The 14,900-nt window shown below is 39.2% G+C and overlaps 1 protein-coding gene across 1 annotated transcript in view; it reads left to right on the top strand.

Annotated features, from left to right (window-relative positions):
* The first annotated feature begins 11,429 nt into the window (after nt 1-11,429).
* The window catches only part of SLCO4C1 (solute carrier organic anion transporter family member 4C1), a 58,367-nt gene continuing 54,896 nt past the window's right edge, over nt 11,430-14,900 (top strand). The window contains exon 1 of the mRNA XM_008059167.2: nt 11,430-11,766. Within this exon, the coding sequence (XP_008057358.1) occupies nt 11,430-11,766 (337 nt within the window). The remainder of the gene's footprint in view (nt 11,767-14,900) is intronic.

Raw genomic sequence — 14,900 nt, 5'->3', positions numbered from 1 at the left:
AGTGTCAGATCTCACAGGTTGAGGACTCAGTCCCCAAGACTGACCCTCCCCAGACACCAGTGACAAGTTTGGGCCTCCAGAATTTCTGACCAAACAGGTTCAAGTTGGGGTTGCCACAACTCCTTCTTTGAGTCTGATTCATTTGCTATAGCAGCTCACAGAATTCAGAAAAATGCTTACTTACATTAGCTGGTTTATTATAAGGGATATTGTAAAGGATATAGATGATAAGATATGCAGGGAGAGGCATGGGGGAAAGGGTGCGGAGCTTCCATGCCTTCCCTGAACTCATCACCTTCCAGGACCCTCCAAGAGTTTAGCTATCTGGAAGCTTACCCAGCCCTGCCCTCTTGGGTTGTTATGGAAGCCTCAGGATGTCGGCATTCCTTCCCCCAGGGTATAGGCTGGAACTCTCTCTGTGGAGGGTCTTAAGACCCACAGCTGGAAAGGTAGGGGAAGATTAGAGTCCTGCCTTGGGACATGTGAAAGGAGGATAGAAGATCAGAGAGATTCTGTTTCTGAGGCCTGCCCCTGAAGCCTAACACACCCAACATCATAACAAAAGACTGTAACAAGGGCTATGAAAGTTATACACCAGAAAATCAGGTTCTATGTAATATGAAGTCAAATAGATTATTTGCTTGAGAATAAGTGGGTGTTTTTACTTATTTCTATACAGTAAATCATATAAATTAACTCTGTGGTGGACTGTTTATGTTAACCAGTTTTGCTTTTTCATTATTTACTGCTAGACATGGCCTAGCTCCATTTTGTTTTGGCATTGATAAATGTACAACTGCTTAACAAGTGTGCATTCTTGAATAGTTAGGTACAAAGCCATTGAGTTTCTTCCTTTCCTCCCTCCCTCCCTTCCGTCTTTATTTTTCAATTTTATTTTGTGTTGAAATTCAATACAATTTCTATGCGAGTGTCATATTTTACTTATGAGAATACTTTGTTTATTAAGATATTAGGTATTTGTGTTTTACCTTCTATCAAAACAGTCAGATTTTAACAATCATAATTTTTTTTTTTTTCAGTTGGAGTCTCACTCTGTCGCCCAGACTGGAGTGCAGTGGCCGCTCCCGGCCACCGCAACCTCGACCTACTGGGCTCCGGCGATCCTTCCACCTCAGCCTTCCGAGTAGCCGGAATTACAGGCATGCACTACCACGCCCGGCAGAATTTTTGATTTATTGTAGAGATGAGGTCTCACCAAGTTGCCCAGGCGGGTCTCGAACCCGCTGGACTGCGGGCTCAGGCAGTCCACTCACCTCAGCCTCCCAAAGGCGCGGGATTACAGGCTGAGCCACCGAGCCCAGCTAATCATAATATTTTTATGTAAGGTTCAAATTACATGACAATACCAGCTTTGTATTACTGGCTTTGTTCAATCTGTTTTTTAAAAAAATATCCAAAATGGGCTGGGTGTGGTGGCTCATGCCTGTAATCCCAGCACTTTGGGAGGCCAAGGCAGGAGGATTGTTTCAGTCCAGGAGTTTGAGACCAGTCAGGGCAACATAGCAAGACCTCTGTCTCTACAAAAAAATTTTCTTTGAAAATTAGCCAGTACACCTATAGTCCCAGTTACACAGGCTGGATGATTGCTTCAGCCCAGGAGTTGGAGGCTGTAATGAGCTATGATCACACCACTTCCTTCTAGTCTGGGTGACAGGACATTAAAAAAAAAATGAAAATCCAAAATAATATACTAGTCTTCACTTTTTTAGGATTCAAAAAACCCCACATTTCTATATCTATTATAAAAGAAACAAGAATCTTAATAAACAGGTCACTTGTTTTTTAACTATCCAGATAATAAATGCAAACATGTTTGGAGACTTTGGAAATTTTCTCAAGGGCACCTGTTGACCGTAGGTAACCACTTTTCAGATCAGCCTCTACTGGCTGGCACCACTGCATGTATCCAGTGGCAGTTTTATTGTTTTAACTCGCTTTCACTTTAGGAATTTTTTACTTTACTCTTGAATTTTGTGCGTGTGTGTGTGTGTGTGTGTGTGTGTGGCGGGGGTGTTGAGCAAGAAAATACAGGTATAAACTTCTGAACTATAGAAGCCATAAACTAATATGTGATTGAATCCAAAACATTGACACAACAATCATAACAATCATGCTGGAATATTATGATTTAATATATTACGACAAATACATTATAGCAACTAATGTTCATGCTTAAAATATTTTTTGTACTTACAAAATACTATACCTACTGATTTCTTTAGCAAGTATTGCATGTCATTCATTAAGTATGCATTTTACATTCAGGCTGATGATTTGGTCCGGTATTTGTTGGTGTATATGCCTTCAATGTTTTATGACATTCCACCCCAAAGATGACCTCACATCTAAGTATTGTTTTCATCTGCTTTATTCTTATTTTCTTACTTCCCACACACAATCCAGGACTGAAGCTTTCTGTGCAGATAAATGCTTTGAATGCCTTGCACATACATAGGAAGCAAGAGTCAGGGTAAACAATACACCAGAAGCCTGAGAGACCTATGGTCTACTGAGGCAATGAACAGTAAGAAAGGAAGGCAGTCAAAACCAACTAACACCCTAGTCAGGGATCTCAGGGATGGTTCCAGTTAGAGTAGAACATTTGTTTGACTGGACAAGGTCTAGAGGCAAATGTAAGGTTGTTAAGTAAGGGAATAGGATATGGGGAAGGATTAAAAGTGCTCTAAAGGCAAGACTACGTAATTCTAATTATGGCTCTGACACTAAATAGATGTTTGCCAAAACAAATTTTAACTAAGTTTATGCTTTTGTCAGTACATCATGAAATTAATGAATGATTGCCTGGATTAGCATCATTGAATTTCAGATTTTGAATAGGCTTCAGTGGTTGTCTAACCCCAAAATCTATGGTTTGAATGCCTCACACAATATCCCAAAAAACTGACCAGCTAGCTCCTCCAGTGATACAGAAAAAAATTTATTATCTATTGAGACATTCTATCTTGTTTTGTATAGCTCTGCTTCAACAGGTTTTAAAAGTTTTGGTTTCAGCACTTCTTTTACACTCTTAGAACTTACTGAGGATCCTAAAGGGCTTTTGTTTATGCGGAATATAGCTACAAATATTTATTATATTAGAAATTAAAATAAGCCTTTTAAATTTCTAATTATTAATTTATTTAAAGACAATAAACTCATTACATAGTAACATAGTTTTTAAAATTTAATGATTATATTTTCAAAAATTATAGTGAAAAGAATGGAATGATTTATCTTTTTGAAAATCTGTTTTTAAAATATCTCTAATTTTTTTCGTTCCTTTTTTTTTTTTTTTTTGACATCTCACTCTGTCGCCCAGGCTGGAGTACAGTGGCACGCTGTGGCTCCCACAGCCTCAACCTGCTCAGGCAATACGCCTCAACCTTCAAGTAACTGGGACTACAGGTGCATGCCACCATACCTGGTTAATTTTTGGACTTATTGTAGAGATGAGGTCTTGCCAACTTGCCCAGACTGGTCTCGAATCCCTGGACTCAGGCAATCCTCTCGCCTTCGTTTCTCTGAGTGCTGGGATTACAGGCATGAGTCATCATGCCCAGCTTAAAATATCTCTAATTTACATGTGACAAATTTCAATTATTTTTTTCTGTTTCAGCTGCACTATCCTTGGGCCTGCTCTTATTACTCAATGGTTCCCTTAGTGCATTATTTAAGATTGAATACAATATTTTGAGGTTGTCTGAGTGGCACAAATAGACAATCTTAATCTGAATTAATGTCCCTTAAATACATTTACTTTTGATCCAGGTTTTAACTTACTGGTGTTTAAAGAAATTGCCCTTATTTTACAGATTTATTTATTTATTGACAGGGTCTCACTCTGTTGCCCAGGCTAGAGTGCAGTGGCACAATCATGGTTCACTATAGCCTCAATTTCCTGGCCTCACGTGATTCTCCCACCCCAGTCTCCCAAGTAGCTGGTACTATAAGTACTTGCCCGACTAATTTTTTTTTTTTGCTTTAGTAGAGAAGGGAATCTTGCTATGTTGTCCATGCTGGTCTCAAACTCATGGGTTCAAGCAATCCTCCTTCCTCCTGCCTCCTGCCTCAGGCAGGAGCCACTGTGGCCAGCCTTACAGTTTTGATTTGATTTGTAAATATTTTAAACCTATGTCAGCTTGTTAAATATGTATTATGGTTTTTGCTTTTTTGGTACTGATGCTGTTACACAAAGTATTCATAATTTTTGTGGCAGATACATTGCTGTGTGTTCAACAAATTGTTTATTTTCCTCTGAAGCATGCAGGACAACTACATACCCAGCACCCCTTGCATCTAGTTAGGCAAGGAACTAAGTTTTAGTTGATGGCATATGGGTAAAAATACCATATGACCTATTTCAGTGCTGGCCAGAAACATTCAGTGCAAACATCTTCACTCTCTTCCCAGTTTACTTTCAACAAGAAAAGAACACTCAGATTAGAGAATCAGAAAATAGGAGGAATTTCTGGATTTCCTATCACTTGTAGAGAAACTTCCCAGTAGGGCTATTATTTAGTTCTTTAAACTCATAGGATTGTTCGATAGCCTATCCTGATACATGTTCTCAGCTTTTATTAAAATTCTCTCTCTATGTTGGCATTGATCTGTTTTGTCATAATCATTTCATATAAAAGAATTGTCTATCTCAATTGTACTAATCTTACTATACTGTCATTTAGCCCATATTTATTTATTATATCCACAAGGATAACAAGGTAATTTGGGGCAGGTGCTATGATGAATCCAGACAAATGAGTAATTCTGGCACCATAGAGTGCGTTGAGATTTATTGCCTTCTCTTTGATTGTTCTGGGAAAAACAAAACAAAACAAAAACCTGTGTAGAACTGGCATTAATTTTTCTTTAAATGCTTCATAGAATTCACCACTAAAATTATCTGGTCTGAGATTTTCTTTGTTGGAAAATTTTTAACCATGAATGTTGAGGTTTTCTATTACCCTTTGAGAGATCTTTTAATTTGTTTTATAAGGAGTTTGTCCATTTCATCCAACTATCAGATTTATAGGCCACTTTTAGTGTAAGCATGATATCCTTTCACTTTTTTTATGTTCAGTCTATTGGCCTTTATAATAAAAATGCATTTCTTGTGGGCAACATATAATTGATTCTTGCTTTGTCTATCAAACCTGATAGTTTTCTTTTTAATGAAGTGTTTTACTATTAGTGTAGAATGCTTATACAATTCACATGATTATTAATTTGGTTAGGTCCAAGTTATGATCTTGATATTAGTTTTCTCTTGGTCCTATCCATCTTTTGTTCCTTTTGTCCTCCTTGCTGCATTCTTTTGAGTTAACTGAATTTTTTTTATGGTTCTACTTCATCTGTTTTTTTGGTTCCTTTTTGTTATTGCCATTTTAGAGGTTGCTCTAGGGTTTGTTGCATGAAGCATTATCATAGTCTACCTTTGATATTACATCATTCACATATAAGACGTATAATGTATCACTTCCAGTATAAGACATTTAAAATGGCATATTACTTCTTTTTCCTAGACCTTTGCACTACTATTGTGATACTTTTACATATCTTACAAACCGCATAATACTTTATTATTTTTGTTTAAACAGTCAATTATCTTGTAAATAGATGGAAATAACAATAAGGAAAGGGCAACCTCCTCAGGTCCCGTCCCACTGTGGGAGGATCTCTGTTCTCTTAATAAATCCTGCTTTCAAAACAAAACAAAACAATAAGGAAAAATCTTATACATTTATTTATGTATTTTAAATTCTATCCCCTCATTTTTATTACTCTGCATTCCTTTATATAGATTCATATATCTACCTGGTATTGTTTTCCTTCGGTCTGAAGGAAATTTTTTTTCTCCTTTCTTATGTGTAGGTTCTTTGAATGATGAATTATTTCAGGGTGTTTTTTAAATGTCTGAAAGCATCTTTACTCCACCTTCACTAGGCCCTGTGTGAGTACTGGCCACTGTCTCTCTTGACCCTCCAGATGATTATTTTCTTGGGTTAGAATAGCTTCTTTATACCCATGTGCTGTCCATATCCTGCTGACTACTTGAGGGGACACTCTGCACCTCGCCTCTGGGCAGCTTTCTGCTCTCTGGTACTCTGCTCTGCAAATTCTAGTCTCCTTGAACTTTCATCTGTCTCCTCAACTCACAGAATCTGCTGGATGTTCCATGGATCTTGAGTCCTACCTCACCCTCCCCTCTCAATCACTTGGAAATTCTCTCAAGGAAGGAAACTGTTCACCTAGTTTCTTCTTGTCTCTTAGAGATCACTGTCCTTCATTATCTGATTTCCAGTGTCTTTTGTATTTTCTTTCACACATTTTGTCTCCCCCGCCCCTTTTGCATGTCACAGGTGGAGGTTAAGTCTGGTTCCTGCTACTTCATCTTGGTTGGCAATGGAAGTCTCTCCATCGGCTGTACTTTTAATGGCAGGTTATTACATTCCATTTTTAAAAAAATGTTGGCTTTGTTTCACTACTGCTTCAGAAGATTTTGCTTCCTATAATCCTTTGGTCTAGTAAATTTTCATTTGCTCTGATGAACTAGAGTACAGAGATCTTTGTACTTTCTCTTCAAAGAGTGGACAGTTAATTCTGTGCATTTTCTCTGCTGCTCATTGAAGTCATTCTCTGCTTTCATGCCTCTGTGTGAGATATGAAGTCTTTGTCCTTGTCCTTTAAGAGTATGCTCTGAGAGCTTCCACAATTGTGAAGTATAAATATGTAAGTTTCTTTTTTTTTTAAGCTTATGTCTGCTGCTTTACACTCTGTTCATTGAAGCTGTGACTTGTTATTTATAAGAATTTTTTTTTTGCTACTTAGTAGCAGTTTGCTAGGTCTCTCAAAGTTCTTCTAGACTTCTCCCAACTACCAGGAAATTGAGAAAAGATTACTGTGAAAGAATGTATGAAAATTCCTCATTCACCTCTCTCCCCTTTTTTTTGTTTGAATTGGAGCCTCACTCTGCAACCCAGACTGGAGTGCAGTGGTTGCTCCCGGCCACCACAGCCTTGACCTGCTGGGCTCCGGCGATCCTTCCTCCTCAGTCTTCCAAGTAGCTGGAATTACAGGTGCACGCTACCACGCCCAGCTAATTTTTTGATTTATTGTAGAGATGAGGTCTCGCCAAGTTGCCCAGGTGGGTCTCGAACCCTCAGGCTCAGGCAATCCACTCACCTCAGTCTCCCAAAGCGCGGGATTACAGGCCAAGCCACCGAGCCTGGCTCACCCGTCTCATCTCAATTGTTATTGATCTCTTTCTTGCTTCTGAGTGCATTGAACTTTTGGATGGATTTGACATTCAATTCCTGGAGGCAGGCAGCTGGAACAAATGATATCTTGATGTTCCTTATAGTTCTACAAATACACTTTTTTTTTGGTCAAGGTCATGCTTTGTTGCCCAGACTGGAGTGCAGTGGCATGATCATGGCTCACGGCAGCCTTGACCTCCTGGGATCAGGTTACCCTTCTGCCTCAGCCTCCTGATTAGCTGGGACTACAGGCACACACCCCCCATGCCCACCTAGTTTTTTGAGAAAAAATTTTTTTTTGAGTCACATTCTCACTCCATCACCCAGGCTGAAGTGTAGTGGCACACTTATGACTCACAGCAGCCTCAACCTCCTGGGCTCAGGCAATTCTTCTGTCTCAGCCTTCTGAGTAGTTGAGACTACAGGCATGTACCACCTCCATGAGCTTGACATCCTCCAGGAATTTCTGCATACTGAGCTATAGGAAAACTCTTCCAACCCAGTTTTATATGTATATAAAATTATATACATCTATATTTATAGTTATATATGTATATATGCATATATATTTATATACATATATACACATATACCATAGTTTATATGTTTTTTCAAAAAATTATCAGCCATGTTTATGTGTGTATCTCTTAATGTTTTACAGTTAGTATAACTACAGGAAATAGTATAGCAGCAATTCTTCTTAATGTGACTATTTCTTTATGTGCAATTGCAATATACAACTGTATAAAAACAACCTAATTCAGCAATAAATTTTTTCCTAGATATAACTATTTTTAATTATACATTTTGTGAAATACTTAAAATGCAAAAGATAAATGAATAATACTAAGATGATACTTAGATTGTTTCATCATTTTTATTTAACTAATAAAAGATTATGTGATATTAACAAATATTTAATACCGGAATTTTTAATTAGCCTCAACAATATCCACATTTAACCATGTTTGTAGTTGGCCACTGTCAAGTCTGTCTAATTTTAATATCCTGTGATCCTCATAATATTACACTGCTAAAGGATTCACATTAGAATGCACCTGGAAGGGAATTAATAAAGCATTAAAAATACAGCAGGGTTAATGATAAAGTACTTGAGGTAGGCATATCAGTATATTTTCATCCAGTAGACATATCTACATGGAAAGCCAAAATATAATCATAAGATTGCTTGTAAGCATGGCATCACAGAAGGAAGAGTTAGTCCTTAGTGGGACAATCTTGAAGGTTTTGTTATTAAACCATTTCATCTTGGTTCATTCAATTCCTGATAGGGAAGACCTACTGCATATCTCAGACAAAGAATGATATTCAGAGGCAGTGTTGGAGCTTTATTATAAAATCTGTACACTTCTTTCTCCCATCTTCCACTCTTTATAGCAAATTATGCTGAGCATGGTAGCTCACACTCATAATCCCAGTACTGTAGGATGTTGAGGTAGGAGGATCATTTAAGGCTAGGAGCTTGAGAATAGCCTGGGAAACATAATGAGACCTTTGTCTCTAAAAAAAAAAAAAAAAAAAAAAAAAAAAAAATCACATACCTGTAGTCTCAACCACATGGAAGGCTGAAGTAGAAGGATCACTTGAGCCCAGAAGGTCAAGGTTGCAATGAAATGTGAAGAATGTGCCACTGCACTCCCACCTGGGTGACAGAGTGAGACACTGACTTAAAAAGAAAAAAACATTATATATATATATCTATATATACACATATATGGGTATATATACAGAGAGAGAGAGAGAGAGAGAGAGACAGAGAGACACAGAGAGAGAGAATGAAATCCACTCCAAGAAGAATAAATTATCAAATACTTTCAAAAATTTAACAGATGTATTTTGTCTATGCTTATTAGAGGCATATTAATTTAGCTAACCAAATAATTAATTTAAAAATCAATAATTTTTAATAGAATTATCAGAGGTAATATCTATCATATCTACCAAGTTTTCTTTTCTTTCTTTCTTTCTTTTTTTTTTTTTTTTTTTTTTTTAGTGTTTGTTGCAAACTTGAGCCCTCTTCCTTCCATCATTGCAGCATAAAGAATATAAGGGAACAGGAAAGTGGTGTTGGTAACACATTCAGTAAGAGCAAATATATTTAAGATTAAGCAATAACACTTTTGTTAATCTTTCAACAAAACTCGCTGACTCTCTAAGACTGTAAGAGTGGAGATTTCTCCTTAGTATGATTTTAAGTGTATGATGATTATGCCACTTTGAATTTGACAGTATAATTTGACTTTATTAATTTAAAGTTGTAAAGCAGTCTTAAGCCATGATTTTATATGACCACATCTCATCAAAGCAAAAGTTACTGGTTGGGTAAATACTTTATATTCCATAGATAAAATGGTGATAAAAGTAGACATCTACTTTGAGTCCATTTCTGTCAAAAGAAGGCCTCGGAGGAAAAATGCCATGCTTAATTTGAATACTTCCAAAATCTGAGATATTCAGAGCAGTATAGTCTTCAAACTTCATAAATATCAGAGAACTTCAAGTTTTGATCTCCTAGAAATTGCTATTCAATAAGTCTACCTTACAGAGATGGGTTGTAGTAATTAAAATATAGAAAATGCAAAGTCCAGGGAAGATATCTGGCTAAGTGAGTTGAGTTCCTTAACAAGTAGCAGGTCACTTATTAGTTATGTGACTTTGGAAGGCTTCCTTATCCTTTCTGGGATGTGGTTTCCTCAATATGTAAAATGTAGATAATAGCAAGTGCTTTTGTAACGATTGCTAATGGGGTGTATAGCAGACATTTAAAATATGCTAGTTCCTACTTTTTTTTTTGACATTTTTGACTGTGAAGGAATGGGAAACAGATGTTCAAAGTAAGATACATATTTTATATCGTAATCTCTTAACCCAGTAAACACAGCATAGATAATCAAAACAGAAGTTTAACAAAATAGTTTTTATTTATCATATTATGGCCATGTACTGTGTATTATTACTAATTGTCTGCCTCCTGCTAGAACATAAGCACCACTCGGGTAGAGGTATTGGTCAGTTTTTGTGCACTTGTATATACCTAGAGCTTAAAACAGTGTTTGGCACCCAAGAAATAAAAAAAATTTTTTTTGTGCTAATAAGTAAAACAAGGAATGAGCGAACTGTAGCTTCCATCACACAATGGTGTTAAGTTCTTCAAAATGCTTTTCTTATTTATTCCACAGATAGAAATTATTTATATGATTATCAACATTGTTGGTCTTAGATATGAAATATGCAGCAGAGAGAATGTCATATGCTTTTAAAGTTTCAAACTTTAATTTCGGGCCAGATGTGGTGGCTCAAGCCTGTAATCCCAGAGCTTTGGGAGGCTGAGGCAGGAGGATTGCTTGGGGTTAGGAATTCAAGAACGACCTGGACAACATAGAGAGAACTCCTTTCTAAAATAAAATAAAAATAAAATAAAATAAAATACATAAAAAATTAGCTTGGCATGGTGGTGTGTGCACCTGTAGTCTCAGTTACTAAGGGAGTTGAGGCGCACAGGTGTTGGAGGCTGCAGTGATTTCTGTTTCTAAGGAGGATGACAGGTAAAACTTATCAAGGTGCTCATGGATCCGAAGTATGGTACTTGTGGTGGATTGATTCTTGGAGTCCAGCCCTAGCCTGGTTTGGTAAGTAGCAAAGGAAGACAACCGCAGGATCTTTTCTTGAACAATCTCCTGATGCAACTGCGTTTACAACTTTCAAAGCAGCACCCGGGGGAACTTTCGGTCAGAGACTCCCACAACCTCCATTTGTTCCCAGTCCCTGGCCTCGGGGACCCATGGCCGGCTGAGGGCGGACTCTGGACGAGCGTAGCGAGCTGCGCACTCGCCTCCTCACCTGGCCGCGGCCGGGGCGCACGCCCACGCCGCGCACTGGGGTTGGCCGGGTGGCGACAGGTGGGGCGTAGCCGACCGCCAAGCCCACGGCCTGCGGCGCTGACGCCCGCGCTGGCGACAGCCGCGGGCGGCAGGAGGAGGGTCTAGGCAGCAGGGAGATCATTTACAAGAAGGAGGGCGGGGGGCGAGGAGTCGTGCCGCACCGGGGCGCCGTCACCAGCCCGGTGGCGGAGTCAGGGAGGAACCTGGCTGTTGGCTGCTCAGGGGCCCCGGAGTCGGAGAACCCATCCTGACCATGATGGGCGCCAAAGGCATCGCGAACCCGGCTTTCGTCCCGTCCAGCCCGGACACCCCGCGCCACTTGTCTGCCTCGCCCTCCCAGGTCCAGGTCTCCGCCCCGTCGTCCGACCCCCGGGGGGAGAATTCGGAGCCTCAGGAGCCCCAGAAGCCGTCGGAGCCACCTCTACCTCCAGCCGCTCCTCCTGCGTCCCCAGAGCGGCCCGGGCCGCCGTCGCTGTCCGAGCTCGAGGAGGGGCCTTGCGGGTGGAGGAACTTCCACCCCCGGTGTCTCCAGCGCTGCAACACGCCCCGAGGGTTTCTGCTGCACTACTGCCTCTTGGCCCTCACGCAGGGTAAGGTCCAGCGCGCTCCCGAGGGGGCGTCGGCGCAGCGCAGAGCCAGGGGGCGCGGCGAGCCGCCGGGGGGTGTGGGCAGGGGCGGCGGTCGCGCGGTGCTAGGCGGCCCTGGGCTTGAGACGCCCCCCGACGTCCACCAGCCGGGCTCAGCCTTTCTCGGTCTAGCTTCTCCTTTATCGCAACTGTGGGAACTTGCTCTACAACCTTTTTCGCTTTTGTGTTCTGCCTCAGTTGAGCGTCTTCCGTACCTCCAAGAAGGTGGCAGAGACCTTCCTTTGGGAATGGCATGCCCTGGGGGAGTTTATTCTACCTTGTAAAACTGTACATTTCACTGAATCCCTCATTAAAGGGGATTGGAAAAAAATTTTTAAAAATGTTTCTTTAGGGAAAGGATTAATAATACATTTGCAGATGAGATTAGGATGCGCATCAAAAGAGAAAGCTATTTAAATTCTATAGTATAGATTAGAGATAAGCATTCATGTTTTGTAGGTTATACTTAGCATGGGGGGGGGTCAAAAGGGGAGCCCGGTGAGTAAATTAGCATAGGCTTCTGGGTTGTGGAAGCAGTCACAAGGGAGATTTCCAGTATCTGTTTTGTTGTAGGATCTCTTTTAGGTTCTCTTGGGAGTTACAGATTAAGATAAATTTATACCCTCGGGAGTTTGCAGTCTAAGCTGAGTTTGGAGAGGTGAATGAGATGGTGGAGGGGGGAAGGCTCCCTTGAAAGAAAGCATAGAGAAGGTAAAAGTTGTTGTGGTACTGTATCTAGTGCAGGGGTGAAAGAAAATGAGACATTACTCTTAGGTGACATTGAGGAGGGGTGGAGATAAAGTGGAGTATTTTATAGGACACGCTGAAGATTAGTTTGAATTGGTATGTAGATTTTTTTTGGCCATTTGAGTCAGCATTTTGATATACAAAATTTTGTAAGTAAGCAAAGATTGATTGGAAGATATACAACCTAAGAAATGTTCTTTGGGGGCTTTGAAGTTGTTTTTTTAAAGATTTTAGATAGCTAAATCAAGGCATATATGTTCTTATTCCTGCTCCCCTGCTCCAAGGAACCCAGTGCCCCTGTATTTCCACGTGTTCGGTGCTAAGTAACTATTTGCTGTTTGCAAGTCAACTGCAGCTCTTCTACTGAAGAGATTTGTGCTAAAGAGTTATTGACCTGTCTACCTTTCTTGTCTGCACTAAAGTTCCCCTTCCATGAATGTCTTTTTTTTTTTTTTTAATTGTAGAGGTGAGGTCTCGCCAACTTGCCCAGGTGGGTCTTGAACCCGCGGGCTCAGGCAATCCACTCAACTCGGCCTCCCAAAGCGCTGGGATTACAGACTGAGCCACCGAGACCGGCCTCCATGAATGTCTTGATCATGGTTGTCTAAAATTGGTGATTGTGAAGCATTCAAAGGAATGTAAGGTTCAAAAAGTTGGACCCAAGTAAAAAATGTCTTATGTTTTATCATATGATCTTCTGACACATCTACATTATTCCAGAAGATATTATTTTATACTTTATATAGCATTGTTTAAAATTATTATCAAATGTAATTAGCACTCTTAGAAAAATATGTCAGGTTTAGTTTGGAGCCCACATCTACCCAAAGGTCCCCAATTTAAGAAGCATAATCTGAGGTAAAAGTGACCCTATAAATTAATTCATGTTTCAGTTTAGGTTTGAATGACCAAAATGTTATTGCCATGTTCCTCAGCGTGATCTCTAAGAAGATCATTTCCATCGTATATTAACAGATCTTTAGTTGGGAAGAAAAACAAAATTTGTAAGAGCTTATTTAACTCTATTTCTCAAAGGCAGTTAGGGTTTATCTTAGCACTTAATTTCTTAATGTGCTTCCTGTCTTCATGCTTTTACAATAGAGAGATGTAGTATACAGTATATCATGGATTTTTTTTTTTTTAATTAGTAATCTTGGAACTTGTATTGCATATAATTCACTTTGTGATTTATAGGATTAAATTGCTATCCTTCCACAGGAGTTTACAAATTTGTTTTTTTCAAGGAGCAAACAACCATGTTATCTAATGACTGATTTTTTAAATCAGTATGGCAGGTGGGTAGATTTTCCTCTTTTTTCTTTTTAAAATTTGATACCATGTCTCATTCTGTCATCCAGGCTGGAGTGCAGTGGCACAATTATAACTCATCGCAGCCTTGACTGCCTGGGTCCAGATGATCCTTCTGCCTCAGCCTCCCAAGTAACTGAGACTATAGGCATGCACCACCATGTCTGGATAATTTTTTGATGTTTTTTGTAGGAACAAGGTCTCGCTATGTTGCCCAGGCTGGTCTCGAACTCCTGGGCTCAAAGCAATCCTCCCATCTCAACCTCCCAAGGTACTGGGATTACAAGTGTGAGCCACCGTGCCTGGCTGGAAAATTTTATGTTATCAGATAACTTTATTTCTTACAAGAGTATTATTCCTAAGTACTTTAGATTATTTATTTTGAAATTTCAAGAATTGTAAGTTGGTTTATATAGTCTTATTAAACTGGCATACAAATAAAACTCATGTTAGGACCTTTGAAACTTGTTATATCTATTTTTCTTGTTATATCCATTTTCAGTTAGTCTTGATAGAGCAAAATTTAGAGATTTGTAGAGATCATGACTTGAATATACTCATTCTGTTAATTAATGAATGAAAATAACTTGCAACACCTCTTAAGTAAAAGCTGCATCTAGTTAAAATTTGATCAGATGCTTTTTATTTTCATTTTATAGCAATGTTTAAACTCATAAGTTTAATCTGTGTCTGGACAGGCCATTTTAAAGTCAGTCAAAACCAATTTTTAGTCTTTCCTTATTTACCTTCTATTCCTTTATTATAGTTCTAATAAGTAGATGAAGTGTCAGATTTTTTCTTCTACTTTCCATACAATTTAGAATGCTAATGGTTGCAATAAGACTCTCAGTCTATGTTTATTTTTGCTCCAGAACTTTTTAAATAACAACTTTTGTATTTGTGTTAGGAAAAAAAATGGAAGTTTGAGAGCTCAGTTTCTCCTTCTTTTTTAAGACTAAATCAAGGTGCTGTCATGTTCTAGATAAATATGTTTAAGGATTAACTTGGCAAGCAACTGAGATTGACTGTTATAGCCGCTATGG

This window comes from Carlito syrichta, unplaced genomic scaffold, assembly GCF_000164805.1.
Source record: "Carlito syrichta isolate Samal-C Ts95f unplaced genomic scaffold, Tarsius_syrichta-2.0.1 Scaffold303741, whole genome shotgun sequence".
In the NCBI taxonomy this organism is placed as follows: Eukaryota; Metazoa; Chordata; class Mammalia; order Primates; family Tarsiidae; genus Carlito; species Carlito syrichta.
The sequence above is the reverse complement of the archived record's forward strand: the minus strand, read 5'-3'. Positions and strand labels throughout refer to the sequence as shown.